Consider the following 26,405-nt stretch of genomic DNA (forward strand, 5'->3'; position numbering starts at 1 on the left):
AGGGGCCCTGCTCATGTCCCAGCCCAACTGCCACCCTGGAGCTAATCATGTAACTTCCCTGTGGCTGCAGTGAAATACCACCAACTGGGTGGCTTTAAATTACAGAAGTGTATGGGCTCATAGTTCTGGAGAATGGGAATCCAAACCAACTTGTTGGCTGGACCTTGCAATAATCTGTGGTGTATATAGGATATTGCACTGGCCCTGGGTGCAGGGCGCCACTGAGCACTTTCTATCAGTCTGGTAGAGGCCAAGGTCCTTCCTCAAGCACAGGAATGTGTTAATTAAGAGTCACGAGCTTGATTTGTATTTTTGAGATAATATTCCATTAAAGTTATCTAAAAGAGGTGTGTCAGATTTTGGACAGGAACGCAATTTCAGTGCTTGCCAAAGGCACCATTTTCCACAGATACGCCGCTGGCTGTACTGGGTTAATAGAGACTGCTCAGTGGCACCACGCATCCAGGGCAGGTGCGATACCCGCCAAACCTGCCATGCCTAGCTACTCTTCTGCTTGTGCTCCCTCCAGAGGCTGTAGGGGAAGATCCTTCTTGTCTCTCCCAGCTTCTGGTCGCCCCAGGCATTCCCTGGCTTGCAGATGCATCATCACATGGCCACCCTTCCTGTCTCCCTGCCTCTGTGTCTCTTCTTTTGTGATAAGCTCACTACTTACATTGAATTAGAGTCCCTGGATGGTGTAAATGGTTAGTGTGTTCAGCTGCAAACCTAAAGGTTGGAGGTTTAAACCCACCCAGAGGCACCTCAGAAGAAAGGCCTGGTGATCTACAACCAAAAAATCAGCCATTGAAAACCCTATGGAGCACAGTTCTACTCTGACACACATGGGGTCACCATGAATTGGGGTCAACTTGCAGCAACTAGTGGTGGCAGAGGTCGTGGTTATTCTGGATTAGGTTGCACGTGCTACTCAATGGCCTCGTGTTAACCTACCTGATACCATCTTCAAAGGCCTTATTTCCAAACAAGGTCACATTCACAGGTACCAGGGCTTAGGACTTCGGCATATCTTTTTACGGAACATAATTCAACGTATGACATTTGTGCTGACCCCTACTCGGCACTGGGGAGAAAGGGGTTGTCGAATTTAGAATTAGTTGCCAATATTTAAATCTCCAGATTCTTTTTAAAAATCAGAGGCTCTGGACCACACGGTTAGGAGCCAAGAAGCAGCTAGCTACCCCTTTAGATGGAGGCTGCCTTCCTGCGGGCACCACCTCGGGGCACCACCCCCAGGCACCTGGAGGCAGTTAAGTCCAAGATCTCACAATAGGCAAGAAGGAAATGGCCTGGAAGCCTACTTGGTCTCCTGCCTTGCCCTCTGCTGGACAGACGTGTGGTTACTGCCACCTCTCTGCCTTCTCTGTCCCTGAGCAGGGCCTGGGAGAATGGGCTGCAGTTAGATGGAGGTGGGGAGAGCCGGACTCTAGCCCAGGTGGCTCCTCTGTTGGAGATCACTGTTGAAGCTGATTCTCTCCCAGGCACACGGTGCTTCTGGCATCACTAGACAATCAGAACTTCAAGTACCTTCACGCTTTATTTTGATATGAAGAATTCCCGGCCGCAGTCACAATGCCACTTAGCAAATCAGGAGACGATTCTGAGAGCCTCCGAGTGGCTCAGCAGTACCACATCCCTGTGTGGAATACTCAGCCAGGGCCACTTCTTTTGTCACTGAATCTCTTGTTGATTACCTGGGAGGCCAACAGCCAAGGATGAGAGCAAGTACTACCCAGTGTGGTTGAAGTTTACCCAAGGTGGTGGGCAGTCATTACCTGATTCCAAAGCCCCCTTCCTGCCCTCCTCTCCCTTCTCCTCGCCTCTGCTGTCCAACCCACCTAGAAGGAAGACCACCATGTTACATCCTCAACTCCTCGCTGCCTGCCAGACCCTCTGCCTCCACTGTTGTCCAGGAGACATTTGACACTGGAATCCATGCCCCATGTCACAAGACAATCAGAGCCAAGAATCACAAGCCCATTAGGGGGACAGCACCCACGTCCCCACATGCACTTGATGAGTACACACCCTATTCTGTCCCCACTCAGCCTCTGCACTCCTCAGAATGAGATTTCTGAAAATTTTGTCCCAAGGACCAATAGGAGAATGTGACTTGAGTGGTGAGATTAGGAAATTGAATAGTATGTAGGTGTCTAGATATGAGAAGTTAAATCTAATGAAAATTTCATCCAGTTGAACCAAGAAATCAGAAGTAAGGTCTTTATTCCTGTCAACAAGAATACAGTGAAAATTAAACCAACACGGCTGCCATTTCCTATTGACATTGTTGCCATGGAGACAGCCTTCCAATGTCAACAACTCCAGAGGAATCCTAGCAGCTTTCATTCATTCAAGAGAGGCACATGGCTGCCTCCTTCTCTTGCCCAGCATCACGTGGTTCATAAGTAGCCTGACCATGCATCCAGGGTTGCCTGAGAGGGACTCTGTTTATACCATTGTCCAAACAAACGATGACCACACCCCTTCCAGTCTCCCAGGTGACCTGGTTTGGACAAATTGAATGGTCTTCATCTTTATAGGTCTTTCTTGGGTGGTAGTACCCAGGTGGGAGTACTGGATGAGCCCAGAGTGATGGGGGGTGAGGGAAGAGGCTCCCACAGCCCTCTCTGGGGGTAATTGCCTTTGTCACCGACACCACCACTTGTCCTTGTCACCTGCTGGCTACAGAGGCAAGAAATCTCTTCCCATGCAAGAAAGGCTAAATGATGATGCCAGCAGGTACTGCCTGTGCTGTTACCGTGGTGACCAAAACTCTAGCTGGACTTCCCCTGTCATCCTTCTAGAAGTTACTGCTCCACAGAGCAAAGGGGAGCAAGGTGGCCAGTTCTCACTGGTTCCTGGGGCTGCCATGATGTGAGGGGACCTGCTGTACTTCTGCTTTCTGACTCCATATCCATTTCCTCTCCAGAGTCTCCTAGGCATGACTTCCCAGAGCAGAAAGGGTTGTCTCATTCCAGGCTCGAGCCCCCACCTGCCTCAGATCACCTATGCCCGCCTCATCAGAATCCCAGTTTCCCTTGGGAAATGACGATGTGTGGTCAGGTGTGAGGGGTGCCCATTTTACAGATGAAGAAACTGAGGTCAAGAGGAATCAAGGTTCTTCCCAAGAGTTCATGGCATGTGCAGAAACAGGCTGCAGCCACTCAGGGTCCCTAACCCCAGGCCGGCATGGTCTCCCACAGGCTCCCAGCATGTCTGAATTCCACCTTCTTCTTTCCATGTAGCCAACTCAGAAGCACTGAGCACAGAGGTTCACCTTGCCCTTCAGTAAAGTCCCACTAAGTCTCGGGGTAGCCACATCAGGAATGGATGGATCCCTTTACCACCTCCACCTCACCCTCAATGAGGAGAAATCCAGGGGAGAAGCCACTGTCTCAGAGGCAAACACTGCTCCCACAAATCCCATGCTGCCCAGAAAAAAAAAAAAAACTTTCTTTAGTTTCTTTGCCTTTCGTAGACTAGTAAATCAATTGCTATTGAGTTGATTTCAGCTCATGGCAACCCAATGTGTGTCAGAGTAGAAGTGTGTTCCATTGGGTTTTCAACGGCTGATTTTTCAGAAGTAGATTTCTGGGTGGACTCAAACCAACTTTTGGGTTAGCAGCCGAGGGCATTAAAACTGTTAACCATTTGTACCAACCAGGACTCCTTTGTTAGTAAAATGGGATAATAATTCCTGCCTCAAAAGGTTGTTGAGAGATTAGAGATGTAATCTTTATATCAAAACCAAATCAAATCCAGTGCCTTCAAGTTGATGCTGACTCATAGCAACCCTAGAGGACGAAAGAGAACTGCCCATAGCATTTCCAGGGAGTCGCTGATGGTCTTCGAATTTTTGGTTAGCAGCCAGTTCTTAACCACTGCACCACAGGGTGCTTCCAGATCCCCTGGAGGGCTTTTGAAGACACAGCTGCTGGGCCCACCCTAGAGTTTCTGGCTCAGTAGCCCTGGGTGGGGCCTGAGAATGTGCATTTCTGAGGGTTTTCAGGTGAGCATGATGCTGCTGGGCTCACACTTTGAGAACACCACTGCTCCATGTGAAGGGTGAGGGTACCTGGCCCAGCACCCTGCTCACAGCAGATGTTAAATCCAGGATAGCTGCTATTATTTATTTTTGTAATGGATGCAGTATATAAAGAATCTAGCACAGTGCCTGGCATGTAGTGTGTGCTCAACAGATATCATTTTTGTGGTTATTATTATTGAGACATGAATGAGCTCTACTTACATCTAATTGGGGGAAACCATGAATGGATGAAACAGGAGGAGAACAGTGCTAGAGAGGGTAGGATGGACTGTGAAATTGTTCATTCATTTCTTCACTCAACCAGTCTTTACTGAGCATCTACTGGGTGCCAGCGAGTTCTCAGCTCGGGGGACAGAGCAGTGAACGCTCCAACACTGACTCCCATGAAAATGAAAGCTGCAGTAGCCAGGAGGGCTTCTGGAAGAGGAGGGGCTCAAGCTGGGCTCTGCTGGAAAGAAAGAAAGGTGGGGTTTAAAGTGGCAGAGGAGAGAGGCATTCTGGAAAATTCCTGATTTTGGAGCTGCCACAATATATCAGACTTGAACCGTGTACACACATATACATACACACATATACACAGACATACATACACACAATACATACATATACTCATGTACACACACAGAGACACACATATATATACACACACAGAGACACACACATACACGTATATACACACAGAGAGACACACACACACACATACCTGCATACACAGATACACAAACCAAGTGTTCAGTGCATAGGGCGGCAGGGGCCTCTCCTAGGGGCTTATAGGTTCCAGCCCGGAAGCCTAAGTTGGGGGGAGGCTCTGAGTGGCCCCAGCCCCAGAGATGGGAGCGGGATGTGGGAAGCTCACCTGAGCCCAGGTAGCCAACTTAGGAGAAGTTTTCCACCTCTCTGCAAGGGCCTGGAGTGGGACAGCCAAACTCAAGAGGCCCTTTGAGGGTGGCATGCCCACAGGGTGGGGGTGAGGCCCTTCCCAGCCCTCTCATCCACATCTCAATTACTTCTCCCGGTGGTTGGCTGCCTCTCGGGTAAATTGTTCATCAGAAGATGCTCTCCAGAGCACAGACCACATGCTGCTGCCATTGATTTCGTTTTGATTATTCATATTAGTGGCAGCATGGCTGCCGGGTGTCATAATTAGGGTAATCATCCTGTACAGGCCAGGTCAGCGCTGAGGTGGGCTGTTGGCAGCTACCACAGCCACAGCTCTGCAGACCAAGCTTCTGGCAGCCCTGCAGCAGTGCCAGGCCTCAAACGCACTTGTCCCAGGGCAGTGGGACTGTAGGGGTGGGGCATCTCCCTTGCCTGTGGCCATCCTGGGTGACCTTGACCTGCACCTGCTCTACCCCATCCCTGGGACCCTCCCCTTCCCTGGCCTTCCTGGGCACGTGGGTTTCTCTCCACCAGTTGAGCGGCCCAGAGACCACTATGCATGGGGAGAAGAAGGGAGGGCCCTTTGTCTGGGATCCAGCATGGGCTGGGCTAGAAGACTCTTGGCGGCCAGTGTGGACTGAGAATAAGGAGCTGGGTTTCCTACACAGAAGCTCTGTGGGCATAGGCGACAGATGTCACCCACAGCCACCCCCTTAACTCATTACCACTGAGTCAACTCTAGACTCATGGCAACCCCGCATGTTATGGAGTGCAACTGCTCCATAGGGTTTTCTTGGCTGTAATCTTTATGGAAGCAGATCACCAGGCCTTTCATCTGTGGAGCCTCTGGGTGGGTTCGAATCACCAGCCTTTAGGTTAGTAGTCGAGTGCAAACCGTGTACACCACCCAGGGACTCTCACAGCCACCCAGGTGGTAGTTCTTCCAGGAATCCCCTTTTATCTTTCTTGCCCCCCACCCCAATCCAGTCCATAAGCTTACATTTAATCAAATGTACTTTTAAAGCAGTTTCCCTTCCATTGCCTTTACGAAGGGGTAGGGGGCACACGCGTGCCTGTGTATGTGCACATGTGTGCGCGCGTGCATATTAACCTTCTTTCGTAAAGCACTTTTCCTTAAAGAAATCTCCTTTCCCGCTGATTCATTACGTGCCAGGAAGCAGAGCGTGACATGTTAAAAGCCGTCTTGATAGTATTTGATATTCAGGACTAACAACTCACCATCTCGGAGGAGGGGGTTTTCTCTCCCCGCCCACCAAAGCTGGGAGGGAGACAATTTGCATGCTGGATGTGCCAAGACAGTGGGTAATTTGCATTAAGCATCACGAAGTTCTCTGCTTGCAATCTGTTACCGTTCACTGGGTTTTTCATTTTATAACCTTCACAACATACGGCTGAGAACAACAGGCAGAAGGCCCCATTGCTGCGCCCCCATCAGGACCAGAGAAGAGCCTGGTGTGAGTTGTCAGGCAGGGAGGGGCCCTGGTCAGAAATGCCGGCTGGGGGATCTCCAGGAGACCTGAAGAGAGGTATCTACCAGTCAAGGGATTATCAAGCCCACCAATCTCTGGGTGTCAGAAACGGTCAAGCATTGGACTACTAGCTGAAATATTGGTGGTTCAAACCTACCCTGAGGTGCCTTGGAAGACAGGCCTGGCAGTCTGCTTTTGAAAAGTCACAGTCTTGAAAAACTGTCTGGAGCACAGTTTTACTCTGCACACATGGGGTCAGCAGGAGTCAGAATCGACTTGGCAGCAACTAACAACAACGACCACCCCACCCCAAGACCCCGGACCTTCAGGTGGGGTGCGCCATAAGGCCAGAAGCTGGAGGAGAGGCTGCTCTGAGGACAGCTGCCCTCTCAGGTTGGCCAAAGTCAAAACTCAGTGAGGGTTTCATGGAGAGCAAAAGCAGATCTGTCTGGCCTGGCTCTGCAGTGAGCATCCACTCCAAGTTCCCCACGTTGGAAGCTGGTTCCCCTCCTGGACTTTTGGTACCTGCTGAGTCTGGGCTCAGGACAGGGCAGTGTGTCTCCATCCTGACTCACATGAGAAACCCATGGGGAGCTTTAAAAACACACCAGGGTACCACCCAGACCTACTGACTCGGCTCTACTGGTGGGGTTTGGGCTCAGCCAGGGTAGGGGCTGCTGGGACCAACCATCTGCATTTGCAGCAGGGCAGCATGTTATGGGGTGTCACTTCCTTGAAAGCCTGTTTTCTGATCTGTTAAATGAGCAGTCCGGGGAGGGTTTCGGCCAAGGAGGGTCTCAGGGTACTGGGACAGGCAGGTAGAGCCCCTGGTCCCTCCAGCCTCCACACGGCCCCTTCTACTATTTTCTGTGTTGAGTTTCTGAAGTCCCTGGGTAGTGCAAATGGTTAACATGCTTGGCCGCTGACCAAAAGGCTGGAGGTTTGAGTCTACCCAGGGGTGCCTTGGAAGAAATCAGCCATTGAAAATTCTATGCCATACAGTTCTACTCTGACACACATGGAGTCACCATGAGTCAGGATCAAGTCAACAGCAGCTGGTATATTGGATTTCTAGGTAGAAGCTTCTTAGAAATAAGGGCTCCATAGCTACTGGGTTTTTTGGGTATAGCTATCATGAGATTTGAAGACCCCTGGCCTGGGCCTTCCCTTCAAGCTGCCATGCTACAGGACAAGGTGCTCAGAGAGGAGAGTCAACCCAGGTGGGGCCGAGTCAGCAGAACACAGCCTCTTGGGGCTGATGGAGAATTCTGGAGGAAATCCAGGGTAGAAGCATTGCCCACCTGCGGAAAGGAGGCTGTAAACCTGGCCACCCGCTTCATGTGCAACAGCTCAGCAAGCTCCGGGCAGATGCCACTCAGACCCTATCCACCCCTCTGGATGCCAGGCTCACTGGGCCGGTGGCAGGATCCATGGACCTCCAGAGCAACCTCAGCAGATGGGGCAGAGGGCGAGGACAGTGAGCTAACACCTGGGCAGGTGTGTGCACACAGAGAAGGATGGCAGCACTCCCATTGACAAACCACTGACATTCTAAGTAAAGGTGCTGACGAGGAACAAAGAGACGTGAGATGAGAGGCCACTCCAAGTTCTGCCCACAGCGTTCCTAGCTGAGCTGCCATGGATTTCAGAGCAAGAAGCTTTCCCAAACCTGGTTCCCACAGCCTCAGCAGAGCCTGAGGCACATGAGGGAATGCAGAGCATACCACGCTGGGAGGCAGAATATTGTCACCATTTCACAGATGAGAAAACCCAGGTTCAGAGGAGTGAGCTGCCCAATTCACACAGCAAGTAAAGATCAGACTGGACTCAAGCCCAGGTGTGGCTCCAACCCTGGCTCCTGCCTACCATGTTTGACGGCCTCTCTGTCCAGTCCCAGTCCTTGAAGCCCCTCACAGAGCAGGGGCCCTGTGTTGTAACAGGGTTTCCCTGGATCCTTCTGAGAGAAGGGCATTACTCCTGAGCTGGCAAAGTCGCTGGCCTCTCCCTCCAATCCTGCAACCCTGCTCCTGGCTTCCATACGCAGCAGCCTGGGGGCACTCCTGGACCCCAGGACCACCAGCTCCAGCCCCAGGGCCATACAGCTTCCACCCCGGGACCCGGCCCCACCAGAGCTGCAAGGGAGAGCTGGGCCGTGCCCTGGGCCGGGGTGTGCGCTGTCCAAGCTCAGCCTCCTCTGGGTCATGCTGCTCCAGCTGGAAAAGGACAAGGGGACAGAGCTGGCATGAAATGCAGGCCACATTCTGCTGGGGACAACCATTTATTTCAGACTTTCAACCCTTTCCTGCCAGGCAGGTGGGAAGCCCACCCTCGGTCATTCTTGGCCCCCACCCCAATTCTCAGGACTACAGGGGTCCCATGCTCTAGGTTTGATCTGAAACCCCAGGGTGTCTGTTCAGGGCAGGGATCATCTCTCTCCAGTCCTGTCCCTTCCCCACCACCTCCCCCCCCGCCCCCCGCCACACCTATCCTGCAAGCCCCTTGGGGCAGAGAACTCTCTGGCAAAGCAGAAACTGAAGCATTGCTCTAGGGTGGCCACCTCCCCACACACTTCTGGGAGCAGAACTCACAGACCTGCAGCCCCTCTGTGTGTGCAGTCTGGGGGGCCCCTGAGACCCCGCCAAGTCTCCTTCGGAGTCCTCGCTCCCTTTCTCCTCCACCCCAGGACCCGTGAAGAGCCACCCCGTGCACTTGGACTTTGAGAAAACAGAAACAAAACTTTAGGTGCGCCCATTCCACCCCCAGGCTTGCACCCACCCATAGGGAAGGGAAGAGAGGAGGGCGAGGACGAGGACAGAGCTCCTGGGGTGGGGCATGGAGCCCAGCAACTCTGGGGTACCCCTATCCCTCCTCCCCTCCTCCAGCTCATCAAGCTGTGCTCTGGGGGCCATACAACTCCCCCCTACCCCCCGCCCAGGCCCTTGCCCCACCTGCCCCCTGACAGCCCCCTCCTCTCTCCACAGTCCACGGCATCAAGTGGACCTGCAGCAATGGGAACAGCAGCTCAGGCTTCTCGGTGGAGCAGCTGGTGCAGCAGATCCTTGACAGCCACCAGACCAAGCCCCAGCCCCGGACCCACAACTGCCTCTGCACCAGCAGCCTGGGTAAGCGGGGCTGGGGCGGGTATGGAGGGCAGACAGGGGTGCAGCCTCCTCCTGGAGGTGGCCAGAATGTCCAGTGAGGGAAGGGAGTTGGCCAAGGATGGCGAGACACCATAGCACCCCGCATGGACACAAAGCAGGCCCTTCATCCTTGTCTGGCTCTGGAGCTGGTGGGATGCCCATTTTGGGCAGAAGTTCCCCGTCAGCTCCCTCTGGGAACCGGGGCAAAGGCAGCTGCTGGGGGAAATGCAGACGGCTGGGACTCTGGGCCTATGTCCGCCCACTGCAGGTGCCCTCTTGAACCCCCGTTCCCAGGTACCCAGCATGGGGCCACCTGGGTCTGCCAGGTAGATGCGCCCTGAGTCAATTGGACCGCTGAAGCTCAACCTCTTCTTTAACCTGTGTCTCCTCCAGGAATGCAAAGTCTCCCCTCTCCATCCTAGTGTGTTTGTGATTCTGATAATGTCATTTGCTCTTTGAGATGTGTGGCCCCCTCCCTCTACCGCCTTAATTAGATATTTCCATTAGAGGGTCCTGTCGCTTCTCTGCCAAGTCTTCACGAATTTAGGAATCTTGGTGGTGAGGCTGTAGCAGGATCAGGGGCAAATTCATCCTTTTATCAGAAGCTAAGTGACCCTTATCTAATGGAATAAAAATAATGATGGCATAGTGGGAGAGAAAAGCCGCAGTGCCTGCTGGGCACAGAGGCCTAGGGGAGGAGCCCCAAGCAGACTCGCCAGAGCTCAGAGAGGCTCAGCACCTCAGACATCGAACTGGGGGAGGGCTCCATTCTTGCCTAGGACTCAGAAGGATTTAGCCCCACAGAGAGTCAAGCACAGGCCCAGGCTAGCCAAACAGAGGTGGCTGGCCTAGCCCACCATACCTTTCTGCCTCTATCTGGGCAGCCCTTCCCCTGTGTCTAGAACTTCTCTGATCCTGGGCCTGAGAGCTAATCCAGAGAGAGCATCTTGTCCTTCACCTCCCCCCTCAACTTCCAACATCTAGTACCAAGATATGGCTCCCCGCTGGATTCCTGAGACTTTGTATAACCTGATCAGCTGGCAAGTTTGGGGGATGAGGAAGGACACAAATACCTCCCTGGGGCTGTGGACATGCAGAAAGCTGAGACCCCTGTAGGTGGAAGAGTGCCTGATAGTGGAAGGAGCTTTCCTGGAGGGTAACTTCTCTCCACCCTCTCTCTCTGGGCCTCCTATAGGCTGGGGTATCACTTTCAATATTCTTTGAAAAGAACATCAAGAATAAAGACAGCCTGGCCTTTGAGGGTGGTCACATAGGGTGCGTGAGAGCCCCAGGGCTTGGTGTTGGTGGGCTGGAGACTGGAGTGTCTGTTGAATACCAGGCCCATGGAATCTGAGGCCTGTTTGGGCTCCCGGGCCTGGGCTTTGACCAGGGCCCAGCTACTCAGTGACAGCATCCACTGTGGTCCCAGCTCTGACACTCTCTTTGTGTGTGTGCATGCGTGCGTGCGTGTGCACGTGTGTGTGTGTATGTGTGTGTGTGTGCTGTGCTTCTGATCTCCGCAGGAGCAGGCAGCAGCGTGCACCACAAGTGTAACAGTGCCAAACACCGCATCATCTCACCCAAGGTGGAGCCACGGAGCGGGGGGTACGGGAGCCACGCGGAGGTGCAGCACAACGACGTGTCCGAGGGCAAGCATGAGCACAGCCACAGCAAGAGCTCAAGCCGTGAGAAGCGCAATGGCAAGGTGGCCAAGCCCGTGCTGCTGCACCAGAACAGCACCGAGGTGTCCTCCACCAACCAGGTGGAGGTCCCCGACACCACCCAGAGCTCCCCTGTGTCCATCAGCAGTGGGCTCAACAGCGACCCGGACATGGTGGACAGCCCCGTGGTCACCGGTGTATCCAGCATGGCAGTGGCCTCCGTGATGGGGAGCCTATCCCAGAGCGCCACAGTGTTCATGTCAGAGGTCACCAATGAGGCCGTGTACACCATGTCCCCCACCGCCGGCCCCAACCACCATCTCCTCTCACCTGACGGCTCTCAGGGCCTGGTCCTGGCTGTGAGCTCTGATGGCCACAAGTTCACCTTCCCCACCACGGGTAGCTCCGAAAGCCTGTCAATGCTGCCCACCAATGTGTCCGAAGACCTGGTCCTCTCCACCACCCTTGACGGTGGCCGGAAGATTCCAGAAACCACCATGAACTTTGACCCTGACTGTTTCCTTAACAACCCCAAGCAGGGCCAGACCTATGGGGGCGGAGGCCTGAAGGCCGAGATGGTTAGCACCAACATCCGGCACTCGCCACCCGTGGAGAGGAGCTTCAGCTTCACCACCATCCTCACCAAGGAGATCAAGACCGAGGACACCTCCTTCGAGCAGCAGATGGCCAAGGAAGCATACTCCTCCTCCGCCGCAGCCACCGCCTCCAGCTCCCTCACGCTGACCACCGGCTCCAGCCTGCTGCCCTCAGGCGGCGGCCTCAGCCCCAGCACCACCTTGGAGCAGATGGACTTCAGCGCCATAGACTCCAACAAGGACTACACGTCCAGCTTTAGCCAGACTGGCCACAGCCCCCACATCCACCAGACCCCCTCCCCGAGCTTCTTCCTGCAGGATGCCAGCAAGCCCCTTCCCCTCGAGCAGAATGCCCGTAGCAGCCTGAGTGACTCTGGGAGCACCTTCGTGATGCCCACAGTGAAGACCGAGGGCTCATCCCAGGCCAGCTCTTGCAGCGGCCATGTGGAGACTCGGATAGAGTCCACCTCCTCCCTCCACCTCATGCAGTTCCAGGCCAACTTCCAGGCCATGACAGCGGAGGGGGAGGTCACCATGGAGGCCTCACAGGCGGCCGAGGGCAGCGAGGTCCTCCTCAAGTCTGGGGAGCTGCAGGCCTGTAGCTCTGAGCACTACCTGCAGCCCGAGAGCAATGGCGTGATCCGGAGTGCCAGCGGCATGCCCATCCTCCCAGGCAACGTGGTCCAGGGCCTCTACCCGGTGGCCCAGCCCAGCTTGGGCAACGCCTCCAACATGGAGCTCAGCCTGGACCACTTTGACATCTCCTTCAGCAACCAGTTCTCCGACCTGATCAATGACTTCATCTCCGTGGAGGGGGGCAGTGGTACTATCTACGGACACCAGCTGGTGTCGGGGGACAGTGCGGCCCTCTCGCAGGCGGAGGATGGGGCCCGCGCACCCTTCACCCAGGCAGAGATGTGTATCCCTTGCTGCAGCCCCCAGCAGGGGGGCCTGCAGCTCAGCAGTGCGGAGGGCGGGGCCAGCACCATGGCCTACATGCACGTCGCTGAGGTGGTCTCAGCCGCCTCAGCCCAGAGCACCCTAGGGATGCTGCAGCAGAGTGGACGGGTGTTCATGGTGACCGACTACTCACCGGAGTGGTCCTACCCAGAGGTAAGCCACCGCTGCGGCTCCTGCCCGCCCCACCGCCATGCTCATCCCCCATCACCCAGCGCAGGGATGCTCCTGCCCGTGTGGCTGCTCTTGGGATGACGCTGTGGACCATGACGACTAAGTTGTCCCCTTCCTCTGTCCCCACAGCATCCCTCAAGCAGCGGTTCTCAAACTTCACTGGAGCAAGCGGTCAGGGGTCTCCTGGGAGACCCGGTGCCCCCTCCAGCTTCAGCTAGAACAGCCCGCTGTTACCTGGCTTATATGTTAAGATTCCACCTATGTTTTGCTTTGTTTTGTTTCTTTTCTGTTTTTTTTTAAGGAATACTATGGCTGCTAAGGAAACCCTGGCGGTGTGGTGGTTAAGAGATACGGCTGCTAACCAAAAGGCTGGCAGTTCAAATCCACCAGGCGCTCCTTGGAAACCCTATGGGGCAGTTCTATTCTGTCCTATAGTGTTGCTTTGAGTCGGAATCAACTCAATGGCAATGGGTAATGGGTTTATGGGTGCTAAAAGGAGCCCTGGTGGCGCAGTGGTTAAGCTCCCAGGTGCTAACCAAAAGGTCAGCAGTTCCAACCCACCAGCTGCTCCATGGGAGAAATGATATGGCAATATGCTGCCATAAAGATTACAGCCTTAGAAACCCTATGGGGCAGTTCTACTCTGTCCTATAGAGTCGCTATGAGTCAGAATCGACTCACTGGCAATGAGTTTGGTTTTTGGTTTTATGGCTGCTAAAAGGAGCCCTGGTGGTGCAATGGTTAAGCACTTGGTTGCTAACCAAAAGGCTGGCGGTTTGAACCCACCAGCAGCTCCACAGGAGAAAAGACCAGTCTATCTGGTCTGTAAAGATTACGTCCTAGGAAACTCTATGGGGCAGTTGTGTTCTGACCTATAGTGTCACTCTGAATTGGAATCAGCCTGATGGCACCTAACATGACAATAGCTGCTAAGGAGTCCATTGGTGGTACAAACGATTAACACCTTCGGCCATTAACCAGCATGTTAACCAAATGTTTAGAGGTTCAAGTCTACCCAGAGGCACCTTGGAAGAAAGCCCTGGTGATCGACTTCTGAAAAATCAACCACAGAAAAACCCTCCGGAGCACGGTTCTACTCTGAGATACATGGGGTTTCCATGAGTCAGAATGAACTTGGCAGCTACTGGTTTAATGCAGGCCCAGCAAACTAAGTCTTCAGTCGTAGCCGGAGCAGAGATGCTGCTCAAGGCCCGTGAATATTCCAGACCCAGGTGGCAGGGGTGCCAGGGACCAATGCCTGAGCTGGGACTGGGTGACCAGTGTCCTTAGAAGTCACTGACTTCTCTGAGCCAGTGTGCTTCACACTGTCCCCTTGGGCCCTGGCGAAGGGGCAGTGAGGCCTAGTGGTAGAGCACGCGTGTGCAGGGGTCACCCCTGGGTGTCAGTCTAGCTGTGCTATGACCTGGAGCTAGTTTCTTCACCCCCCTGTGACTCAATTTCCTCAGCTGTAAAATGGGGGTAACAACAGTATCTACCTCACAGTGAGGTTTAGTGAGTGTTTGGTTGCGTCTGCAGCTCACAGTAAGTAGTCAATGAGTATTGGCTATTGCTTTGTGATCATTATAGCGCATGACCCACTGTGCTCCTTTCTGGGTCCTCTGGCCAAGTGTCGTGGCAGAGACCCTGAGCCCTAGTTTCCGTTCCCTCCTGCTCACTGACTTACTGACATGGCTTTGTGAGATCATCTATAACGTGGACCTCAGTGCCACAGCCTTTACTATGCGGCTCATACTCCCTGCCACCTTTCCTTTATGGCTTGTTGTTATTAGCTATCATCAAGTCAGCCCCTGACTCATGGTGATCCCATGCACAATAGAATGAAATGCTACCTGGTCCTGTGCCATCCCCATGATCAGTTACAAGTCAGACCATTGTGAGTCATAGGGTTTTCATCGGCTGATGTTCTGAAGCAGATCACCAGGCCTTTCTTCTTAGTCTCTCAGTCTGGAAGCTCTGCTGAAACCTGTTCAATATCCTAGCAATACACAAGCCTCCACTATAGATGGGTGGTGGCTGCACATGGGATGCACTGGCTCGGATCAAACCCGGGTCTCCCTTATGGAAGGTGAGAACCACCAATGCCTGTGGCAAAGCTAAGAAAATCTGTACAAAAATGTCCCGAGCACTCAGAAAGATGCCAAATTAGCCAGGTCATGGTCCACTCTTAGGACAAGTGTGTCCTGGAAATACGGTAGGCGTCTGAAATTCCAGCCTCTGCTCATACATTGTGTGTTCATGTATTGGTGTTTATAAAAACCCTCAGGCGTCCAAGAGGCAGCTGCCATAAATGGTTAGGAGCATGGATCTGGGGCCCAACGGTCTCCATTCAAATCTCAGCTCCGTGTTTCCTAGCCAGTGACCTTGGGCAAAACAGCTGCCTTCCCTGTGTCTCGGTTTCCTGCCTCTAAAATTGGGATAATAACCATGCTTTGTTGGGTTGTCTTGAGGATTAAATGAACAAATTTACTAGCTCAGTGCCTGCCTCTCATGTCCACCACAATTTGGTCCCCCCAGTAAGACCCAAAAGGACCCAACTGGGCTTCCTCTTGGTGTTGCTTAGTGTGACCTGTTCCTGACACATCCCCTCCGCTCTTGTCAGTGACACAGAGCTCAGCAGCAGCATCATAGCACCCACCACATTTGCCCAGTAGCAAAAGCCAGCTCAGCAGCTCACCTAGACGGGGTTTAGGAAAGCAACCAAAGGTAGAAGGAAGAAGAAAGATGTGGGACTGGGATATAGGGGGAAGGTCACAGCCAGGAGTCAGGAGTGCTGCCTTCTGATCCCGACTCTTGTAAGACCTGATTCTCTGGGCCTCAGTTTCCTTATCTGTAAAATGGCTAAGAGGAGGCAGCCTAGAAGCACCCCAAATCCTGGGACCAGGGAGATTTGGTCTTGGGGATGTTCCCTGAAGCCTGAGTGAGCAGGAACTGAGGGCCGAGAGGTCCAGGCCTGCACTTGGGCCTCCCTGGGTCTGGCGGGTACTAGCCAGGGGGCATTAGCAGGCCTGACCCCCTCCATTCTTCGACAGTCTCCAACTCCCCACTCTCAGATCCCTAAGCAGAGGTTCATCTCGGGAAAGCAGTTCCACAGCTCGCCACGCGAGGGCGGCCCAGGAACAGGGAACGGAACCGGCAGCCTCGCAGTGGCAGACACAGCCAGCGCTTGTTTTCCAGAAGCCCTGGATGCTTCCAGTTACTTGGAACCAAAAGCAGCTCAAATTCATTTGATTTGGAAAATGTGCAGACACCCCCCAGCTGGGCCCTTGGGTGCCTGCTGTGGCTCATGGTGAAGCTTCAAGTCCCAGCAGCCCCAGCCGGCCACTCCCTCCTTGACCAGTGTACTCTCTGTCTCTGGGCCACCATCCCCAGTCCAACAGCAGCCCTTACAGTTCTGCAGGAGACACCCCTCTCTGGGGACACCTCTCTCTCTCACAGCCCACTCACTGGCCTGTCTACTCCTGGCCCCTGCACTCCTCTGCCAGTAGGGAGTGGCTGTGCACCAGGCCTGGATCTAGCCCAGGCTCCACCACAGCCCAGATAGGGCTCTGGGACAAGACTGAAGCCCTGGGCCCCACTTCCAAGTCTGCAAATCTGAGGTCTACTAAATGGTCTCTCACCACCTGCCCAGCGCTGACACCAGATGGCTCAGCACACGTTTAGCAGGAGGGCTATGGCTGGTGCCATCTCCATGTCTTCTCTGAGCGGTCCTCTCCCCATGGGAAAGGGGAGAGGGTCTCAGCTTCTTCTCCTCTTCATCCTCCTCTTTCCCTCTGTCTGCATCTGTAACCTACACACACACACGCAAACGGAGTGCCCCTGTGCACCAGAATCTCCTCTGAATGCATTGGAAATCTGTGCCTTTTATTTCAGCACCCCCAGGACACTGAGCCCTCAGATGGCATCATTGCCCCTCCCTGCCACCCAAGTCTTTCTGTGTCATCTCCCACCACTGACGCTCCCACTGCACCAGGCACAAGAGGCTGCAATTAGAGTCTTCATGCCTGCTCCGCAGGCGCGCGTTGCCATGGGAACCATCCTTTGAACTGATGGAGGCTGAGCTGTCCTGCAGTGGTTTCCATGGAGAAGGGCCGACGTTCTCCAGTAATCTCTGCAGTCCTTTGTGCCTGGCAGCAGCACCAGCTCCACACTCGCAGCTGTCGATTGGGGTTATTATTGTCCCCTTTTTTCTCTCATTGTCACTGTCTGTGGCCTTTTGAAGCCACTGCTTTTCAAGGATCTAGGGAGGATCTGGCCCTGTGCTGGCCTTCTGGTGCTTCCAGGCTCCCTGTGCCATCAGTCACACCACCTAGCCAGGACCTGCTCTGGCCCACAGTCCCAAGGGTGCTGACCCCCAGCCTGACTACTCCAACTGAGCTCCAAATCTCCCTGTGGAGCCATATGGAGAACCAAGGAATGTTAGGACCTGGAGGGTTCCCAGAGAGGTCAGGTGGGTGCTCACCTGAGGACACACAGCTGCTGAGGGGCAGGCTCTGGCCTGCTCATGCTGCCCGTCCTGACCTCTCACTGCCCTCAAAGCCTTGGATGCCGAGCAGTGAAATGACTTCTCCAGAGGAAGGCTCCCAGGAGCACAGGTGAAATGCTTTCCAGTCAGAGAGGCCTTTCCATGGGGGGACATTCTTTCCTGCGCTGGGCTGTGAAGGAGCCAGGCTGGAAACATCCCCTCCTGCTGCTGCTGCTCGAGGCCAGGCCTGGGTCCCAGACACATTACGGGGAGCCTCAGGAGCAAGCCTCACAACAAGGTTGGGGGACCCCCTCCAGGACAGGGAGGGGCCAACTGGCCTAGGAGTCCCGAGAACCAGTGCCAAGGAGAAGTCAAGCAAGAATGAGTGACTGACAGGAGAGAGCAAACCAGCTTCCTGCTGGCACTGGGTGGCTGCGAGTCTGGCCTCTCTGTCCTTGGGTGGCAGGATGGATGGAGTCTCATGTCCACAGCTCCCCAAACCACCAACACCAGCTGCTGCCCCAGTCTCAAGTAGGAGTGCCACTCGTCCTTCTTCCTCCAGAACACTAGGTGGTGTCCTCCACCCTGTCCTGAGCAGCTCTTGCCCACCCCACCCCCACCCCCCCCACCCCCCACTGGGACAGGTGGTGCCCAGTGTGAAAGGAGTGGAACCTCTGGCATGGACTAACCCAGGAATGGCCAGGAGAGTCAGGGCAGCCAACACACTCCCCCTCTTCAGCCCCTACGGAGGGCCTGCCTCTTCCCTGCACTGGGCAACCAGCCCCTCCTCCCAGCTATCTAAGCCTTAAGAGGGAGACCATGTTCACAGGAGACGGGACTGAGAATAAAAGGAGGTACTATCATTAATCACTGAACCAAGACAACATCACAAAGCAGGACTGCCCCAAGCACGGAGACATGTGGCCACCCCAGCAGCAAGAAGGGCCACCACCCCACCAACCCCCTTACTCGGTGGCACCCTCCCCCCTCCACCCGCTCACCCCACCTCCCAGTGCTGGTCCAAGCAGGAGATCAGGGAGTGTGAGGCTTTTCTGTGCTCTCTCTTTTTTTCTATACAGGAACCTTGGGTCCCTGTGGGTGAACCTCTCCCCACTGAGTGGAGAAAGGTCACCTGAGGCCCCCTCCCTGGCCCTAAGAGAGCAGCCCCAGCCCAACTGGTGGGTCAGTAGCTTGCATGAGGGGGGACCAGGGAGGCCCATCTGGCTGTGTAGGCGGCAACACAGAGCAAATGCCCTCAATGGCTTGGCACAGAGGCAGGGAGGGCCCCATGCTCAGTCCCCACCCGCCCCAACCCTCAGCTCTGAGCCCCAAACTCTGAGCTCCCAGGGCCAGCTCTGAGCCGTCCACCACTGAGCCCTTCTCCCCCATTTTCTGATTCTGCAGAGTCTTTCTCATTGCTTTCTTCACCCACCCCTTCCCTACTAGATCCCCTCCCTTCCTCTGTCCCTAGCGCCCTCTGGGGGTCCTGGGCACCCCCCTCATTTCCCCATCAGAACCTCAGGTCTCTGGGGCAAAGCTCAGGTACTCTGGCTTGTTCCCTCAACCTGTCCCCAGGCAAAGGACAGAGCGTGCATCCCTCCTTTCTCTTCCCATCCTTCCAGGGGGCCCACCCAGCCAGTCCTCAGGATCTTCGTGGGCTGAAAAGGGTTGGAAAACTGTGTTCCCGCCTGCCTGGAGCTGATCGGAGAGGAGTAGGGGTCAGAACAGCAGACCTATGTCGGGTGCCAGTGTAGGAAGGGCCAGGAGCATCTGCCGGGCAGGGGGGCAGGGGGCCAGGCTGCCTGTCTGCAGCACTGGAGCAGTTGTCCTCTAAAGTCAGGTCATATTAGAATCTGCAGGCTGTGGCCCAGGAATCTGCATGATTTACAAGCACTGGGTTGGGGGAGGGGTACAGACTACCATTTGGGCAGTGTAGGTCAGGGGGCTTACTCTTGTCTCTGTTCCCTCCAGGGAGGAGTGAAGGTCCTGATCACAGGCCCGTGGCAAGAAGCCAGCAATAACTACAGCTGCCTGTTCGACCAGATCTCAGTGCCTGCGTCCTTGATTCAGCCTGGGGTGCTGCGCTGCTACTGCCCAGGTGAGAGGCCGCCCTCCCCCCACCCCAGAAGCCCCGGACTTGGCATCGGCCTTGGAGCAACCTTGGGCAAGTCACTGTGGGCCTCATTTTCCTGGGCTGTAAAGGAGTGAGTCCTGGGTTCTAATGTCATCTTTATTGGCTCATGAATCATGAGACCGTATCAAATAGGACACAGGCCCCCTCTGCTAGGACTGAGAAGGGAGCACAATGAAGGGACTAATTAGAGGACCAAGAAACCCAGTTGATATACTGGCCCCAGCAGGAGGTGGCTACCCCCCTCCCCCATCAGCCTGAAGGGAAGGAGGTGAGAGCCAGGATACAGGAGCTGGTGAGACCCAAGGCCAGGCGGTGGACGGCCAGGCGGTGGATGGGCTGGCTGGAGCTGCAGCTGAGGTGGGGCACCTCTGCAGGAAAGGGGAGCCTCTCCTCCCACCTCTGACCTCCTGCCAATGCCTCCCAGCCCAAGCCAACCCAACAGAGGTAGCCCAGGTGAGGTGGTCCACAGGGTGGGCCTCCCTTCTCAGAGGAGGGCAGAGAAGGATGGAGAAGCCTGGCTGCGGCAGGGAAGGGCAGATCCAAACTGAGAATCACCAGCACAAACGCCTTTGAGACTCTGATGAAGCTGTCTACACTGGCCCCAGAATAAAGCACAGGCTCAGAATTTCCTTACAATTTCAGGGACTCAGTGACCTTCCAGAAGGCCAGCCAGGAGCCGCTCTGCGCTGTCCACTGTGCTCTGACATTCACCCTCCCCTCCTCTCACCCCAGGACGCTATTATCTATCAGCTAGCCCTTGACCTCTGACTAGCACTATCTCCTAGCCCTGTCAGCTGGATGAAGGCAGGAACTGAATGTCTTGGTACCCAGCATGTTCCCAGCCAAGTGCCTGGCACGTCGGTGATCATCATGAGAACAAAGGAAGGAATCTCTAGGAGTCAGAAGTCAGTCTTTAGAGCTGGTGCTTCTGTTCCCTGGGCTGGTGTTGGGGCAACCACTTGGCTCATCATTAGCTCCAGGGCTGGCCTGTCCATGGAGCCCATGCAATGAGCAGAGAAGGAGGACAAGGGGCAGGGGCAGTGAGGGAGGGGAAGGCAGAGAGGAAGGGAGAGGGAGAGGAGGGAAGGAGTCCACCCACCAGAGGGACCACCCTAGATTATCCAAAGCCAGGGAGCCTACAAAAGGAGAGAAAGCTCCCTATGGAGGGCAAGGGATGGGAAAGAGAGGTGGGGGACAGGGCAGGGGCAAAGTTGACCAGGCTGGGCAGGCTAGCAGAGCTCCTCCCAGGTTCCACCCAGGAAGGTCCGATTGCCTCTGGGCCATCCCAGCTGTCTGCCACCCCCGCCTGCACCATCCCCCAGCCTTCTGTCCCAACACCTTCCCTGCTGCCCCAGAGCAGAATGTCCCTAAGCCCTGGACTGGGCTCATGTACTCAGCCCCTGCTTGAGCCTAGCACCTCCTTCAACACCCACATCCAGGGAGCCAAGACTGGCGCCTGTGGTGGCCTCCCCCGCTGGCCCTGCCCTCTCATCCCCCTCTGCCCCCAGTAGCTCTGCTCAGCCTGGAGCTTGGCCACCCTGGATGCCAGCCCAGGCAAGGTCAGCCTATCACAGCACTGGATGTGTGTGGTTAATGCAGCCCCCCCAACCCTTGGGTGGGGGTGGGAGAGGGCAGCATGTTGTTAAACTGTGCACTTATCACCTGCCACTGGAAGGGACTTGCTGGCCTATAAATAGATGCCACTTCCTGTACCTGGTTCTTGCCTGGCCGGAGACTCAGACCCTGCCTGTCCTCAGTTATCTGGCCTCTCCCAAAACAAGGACTGGCCTTTGCATGCCCCCTGGGTGATGTCCCAGGCTGGGACTTGGCGAATCTGGGGGCTGGAGTCAGTCACACCTGGGGGTGGGGGGGCATCTCAGATCAGCCAGTGGCCACCATGAACTTCAGCTGGAGCTGAGCTTGAAGGATAAACAGCTGAAGCCAGAGCCAAACTGACCTCACCCAGAAGAAAGGCCCAGAGGCCTGTGAGCACAAGCCAGACCAGACCACTATTGGGGCTGGGAATGGTTGCGTGTGGCAGGGGCACGCAGGGAATCACGGTGAAGGGGCACAGGGAGCAGACCACCACTGCCCACTGGCCTGGCGCACCCTGACCAAGAACAAGTCTCTCCAGGCAGCTCCCACACCAACCCAGGCAGCAGACGACACACAGGCACAGAGTCTGTCTTTCATAAGTATCCAGTGGTGCTCACCGGACAGGGGCAATTGACCGAGTCAGGGACACAGATCTCAGGGTAAATCGGTGGTGAAGGAGGGCTTTGGACTTAGACAAGGCAACCAGGTCAGGAAATGAAAGAGAAATCCACTAACAAGGTCGCTGACCAGACAGCTCCATCCTGGATTTCTAGGAGGTCACCAAAGGACAAACGATAAAATTCAAAATGAGGTGATCAAGTGCGCTGTGTTTTGAAGCAACTCATCCAACAACTAGTTATTGAGTGGCCAGAACCTGCAGGCACTGACCTTGGCACTGGACCTAGAAAGGTGATAAGGACAGACCCAGTCCAGCTTTCGCAGAGCTTACATTCTACTGCCGGGAACAAAAAATAAACCAGGAAGCAAAGAAGTAACCAAGATAGCTGGTGAAAACTAAATCATGACACTAGAATATGGCAATGTGACAAAGAAACTTGGAAGAGCGTGGATCCTTCAGATACAGTGACGAGGGAAGGCCTCTTCCAGCCTGGGACATTCGGCTGGGACCTGAATGATGAGCTGGAGCCAGGCATGGGATGGGTGGGGGAGAAACGTTCAGGCAGAGAGAAAAGGAAGTGCAAAGGCCCTGAGGCAGGAATGGACTTCGTGAGCTGGAGGAATAAAAAGCCAGCTGGTTATCTGCAGGAAAGCTAGTGGCGTAGGGGAGTCAAACATGATAAGGCTGAAGAAGATGCAGTCCTTCTAGGCCATGGGCAAGCATTTGATTTGATTTTACTTGCAATAGAAAGCCATTAGACAGTTTTAAGTGGGGGAGTGGCATGATCTAAATTACATCTTTAAAAGATGATGCTGGTGTGTGGGGTAGTGGATGGTAGGAAGAGGCTCAAGAATGAAAGCAAGGAAACCACCAGGAGAGGGCAGAGAGAGGGGTAATCTTTTCTAACCTAAGAAGGAGGACTTCCTGGGTGCCCTCCCTTGGGCAATGAATACTCCCACTGGTCTCCTGTAGGGGGAGGTTGGAATATGGCTCCTCCCTGACATCATTCCAGCAGGCACAGGTCTCAGGTATGCTAATGTCACCCGCAGCAGGAGGCTAAGCACAGGTCTAGGCAAGAAATGATGGCAGCTTGGACTAGGCCGGTGGAGACAGAAGCAGATGAACAGAGATTTCGCTGGGGAGGTCAAACTGGCAGGGTTCCCTGAGGAACTGGATGAAGGAGACAGAGAGGCATGGAAGCTCCTGGGTTATGGTCCTGCGTGGCTAGGCTGCTGGGCTGGGTCCAGGAGAACACAATAGGTCCTCTCCACTCCATCTCTCAAGGGGAAGGAGGGGATGCTTTTGAGTCTGCCACCACACCAGCATCCCTGTAGGCTGTACCTGAGCCAGGAGATTGAGGGTGGGAGAAGAACACCAATTGAGGAGGCCCTGTGGCTGGGACATTGGGTACCAGAGAAGCCTGGAGCTCCCCAAGGGCTGGCTGAGGGGCAGAAGCTTGCTGAGAGGAACGGAGTGGGCTTGGGGGATGGTGTGTGTGCTAACCACCCTTCCCTCCTGCTGGTAAACCAGGCAAATCTCCAGGGAAGCAAGTGACCAGGAGCTTGGAGGTCTGCCCGGGGAAGCCATAGGAGCCATAGGATGTTCTGGGCATGGCTGAGGGTGGTTTTCCAGAGAGGCGCCACAGGAGGTTCCAGGTGACTCCTCCATCATGGATCCAGGTGGCTCAGTCTGTGGCCTGGGACTGGGTCAAGCCAGGGTGGGAAATGCAGGGGAAAGAACCCCGCACAGGGCCGTCCTGAAGACCTGCTCTTAGAACGACGGCAAAATGGTCATTGCCTGGAAAGTACAGACTGGGGTGGACTGAGGCCACAAGTCATGAGTTGTTTTCCCACCAGAAGTGGGATCTGCTTTAGTCTTCTCAGAGGAAAGCCGGGGCTTCATTCTGCCCCGGGAGCAGCTGACCTAGACACCGTCCTCGAGTCTGTAAGCTTCTAAAAACCAAGTGCCCAAACGGTAATATGATCCCCACATGTATCCTCCTGGAGATCTGTCCTGGGGAGGCCCTGGGCATCTGCTGTTCCAGAAAAGCAGGGCAGAGAGCACATAACCCCGAAGCGAACAGGGGATGAGGCCAGGCAGGCCAAGGCAGCCTACACACTCACCATGGGCCATGGCCATCTTGGGGACCACAGACAGCCCTTGAGATTTCTACTGGAGCACGAGCAACGGCCTCAACCCCAGGACTTAGCAGGTCTCCACTATGGGTTGGCTTTCATCTTGCAGACAATGAAAACGTTCCATTCATTTATTCAACAAAGACAGCATCTGTTGAGCTCTGTGTTAGGGCCAGGACAGTGAGTCAGACCAACAAGAGCCCTGCCTTCTGGAAGCTTTTTTTTTTTTTTTTCCTGAAACATGCAGAGAAGTCTTTATTTATCACGTATGTTGCTAATGCTTAAGATTTAGCTGTGGAACAGAGTCACAGAGCTGCAGGCAGGGGGTTAGTAGGGTTTGAGAGTGGAACACGACATCAAGACACAGTAGGCTGCTCAGTAAGGAAATTCTCTTTTTCACAAGGGCCAGCTTCTGTTCCAGCAGATTTCAATTACTCAGTTTTTATGCAGATGCCTGTGTTTGGGGTTGTTATGTATTTTTGCCAATTAAGGATCTCATTTCATTGTTTTGGTTGGCTGATTCAGTGATCCTTAAAGGTCAGGTAGCATGACCTCATTCCCCCCGCCCCCTACTACTACCCCGTCCACATATACAACAGAAGAGTATTCTTAGTAGAAGTTCCCAAGGCTGGAGCAATTCCAGCACGCACACTGTGATGAGACACAGCCGGGAGGATGATGACCTATAGTCATCATCTAGAAATAACAGTCTTCTCCATTAAACCCATTAACATGCAGGATCCTCATCTGCTTTGCAAATGAGGTGCTTTTACCAGATTCTCCAGCACCCACCACCAGCAGCCCGGTAGACCTGCTTGTCCTTCTGCAGCTGCTTCTCAGTCTCCTTGTGGGCCTGGCGCTGCACCTTTCTCCTCGTTCCGCTGGTCCTGTTGAAGGCAGGCACATGCTTCACGCCAGCACCTCCAGCTCAGTCCCCGCTGGGTCTGCGCTGTCTGGGACTAGAGTAACAGGGGCACGGCCAAAGCTCTTGCTTTCATCAGGGAGGCAGAAGAACTTCTAAAAAATACATGGAAAGCCATGTTGAGTGAGGACAAACCTTGTAGAAAAAGGTGACACAGAGGAACAAGTACAAAGGGGTCCAAAGAAAATTTTGTATCTGAATCTGACCTAGGATGGACAGGATGAGGGGAGAAGCCAGCCAGTCATTGGGTGGAGGTGGGATCTTTCATTCTACAAATCTACATTGAGCTCCCAGTCCCTGCTGTCACTTAGCGAACCAATGGCACATCAGGGAGCAGAGGAGCAGACAGGCAATTACAACATAGAGCCAGGCCTGCTATGGCAAAGGGTGATAACGAGGTACCCGATTGAGTCTGGGCAATCAGACAAGGCTTCCCGAAAGAAGCAGCATCTGGAACGGACCTTCAGGAATGAGCAGGGGCAGCTGCCGGTGTGGCATGCTGGGCTGAGGGTGCTGCCCTGCCCCTTGCCCTGACCTTCTTTCTTTTGCTTCCAGCCCATGACACTGGTCTTGTGACCCTACAAGTTGCCTTCAACAACCAGATCATCTCCAACTCGGTGGTGTTTGAGTACAAAGCCCGGGCGCTGCCTACTCTGCCTTCCTCCCAGCACGACTGGCTGTCGTTGGACGGTAAGGACAGCTCTCAGGTCTCCTGGCCAGGTGGTAGGAGAGGGACACTTATGGGCTGTGGGCACAGGGTGTGAAAAAGGAGGGAGCACCCAGGTTTCCTGGTTCCTGCGCTGAGGAGGTAGGGAGGGGTGAGAGTCTCCTCTGTCTGGCTATGTGTGTCTCCACAGTTGGGCACCCATGTCTGGCCATTGGCTGGACCTGCCCTCAATCTCTGTCTGGCCCTGGGATGGAATGAAGTATGTGAGGCTGGGCCCATGTCTGTCACTCCTGCTGGGGTGTCTGAGTGGCCAGAGGAGCCCCAGAGGAGCCCCAGAGGTTCCCCCATCCACAGACAGATGCCTGAGGGGCCACAAGGTTCCCCTGGTCACAGAAGACCTCCAAGAGGCCTCGAGGTGCTCCTGTCCACAGACAGACCCTTGAGGGGTCCTGAGGTCCCCATGAAGCCCCGAGGTCCCCCTGCTACAGACAGACCCCTGAGAGGTCCCCTGAGGTCCCGTTGTCCACAGACAGACCCTTGAGAGGCCCTGAGGTCCCCTGTCCACAAACAAACCCCGAGCATCAGGGTCCAAGCGCCCTAGGCCACCCCTCCTGGCTGTTTCCAGGGTTTCCCCAGAGCAGAGGCAGCTCCTGCAGGCTGTGGCCAGGCCTCAAGACTCTTAGAGAAGAGAGCAGTGTGTAAAGCTGACTGGAGATAGGCTCAGGGCAGCTTCTCTCAGATCCCAAGGCCTGGGCAGGTGGCCCATGTGTGTGAGCGCCTCTCCCAACCTCCTCTAGTTGCTGTGTGCCGCTCAGCTGTTCTGACTTAGGCGGCTGCCTGGCAGAGCCTCTGAGACAAGCTCAGAGTCATGATGGCAGCAAAGAAA

At 54.7% G+C, this 26,405-nt stretch overlaps 1 protein-coding gene across 2 annotated transcripts in view; it reads left to right on the forward strand.

Moving 5' to 3' along the window:
* CAMTA1 (calmodulin binding transcription activator 1) overlaps positions 1 to 26,405 on the forward strand; it is a 1,103,644-nt gene that overhangs the window by 992,653 nt on the left and 84,586 nt on the right. Inside the window, exons 8-11 of one of the 2 annotated variants that reach the window (XM_049877793.1) lie at positions 9,417 to 9,557; positions 11,099 to 12,945; positions 19,418 to 19,544; positions 25,408 to 25,542. In XM_049877793.1, coding sequence (XP_049733750.1) covers positions 9,417 to 9,557; positions 11,099 to 12,945; positions 19,418 to 19,544; positions 25,408 to 25,542 — 2,250 coding nt within the window. Of the gene's footprint in view, positions 1 to 9,416; positions 9,558 to 11,098; positions 12,946 to 19,417; positions 19,545 to 25,407; positions 25,543 to 26,405 lie in introns of those variants that run through there. The other variant, XM_049877790.1, reaches the window with a different exon arrangement.

Source organism: Elephas maximus, chromosome 3 (assembly GCF_024166365.1).
Source record: "Elephas maximus indicus isolate mEleMax1 chromosome 3, mEleMax1 primary haplotype, whole genome shotgun sequence".
Taxonomy (NCBI): domain Eukaryota; kingdom Metazoa; phylum Chordata; class Mammalia; order Proboscidea; family Elephantidae; genus Elephas; species Elephas maximus.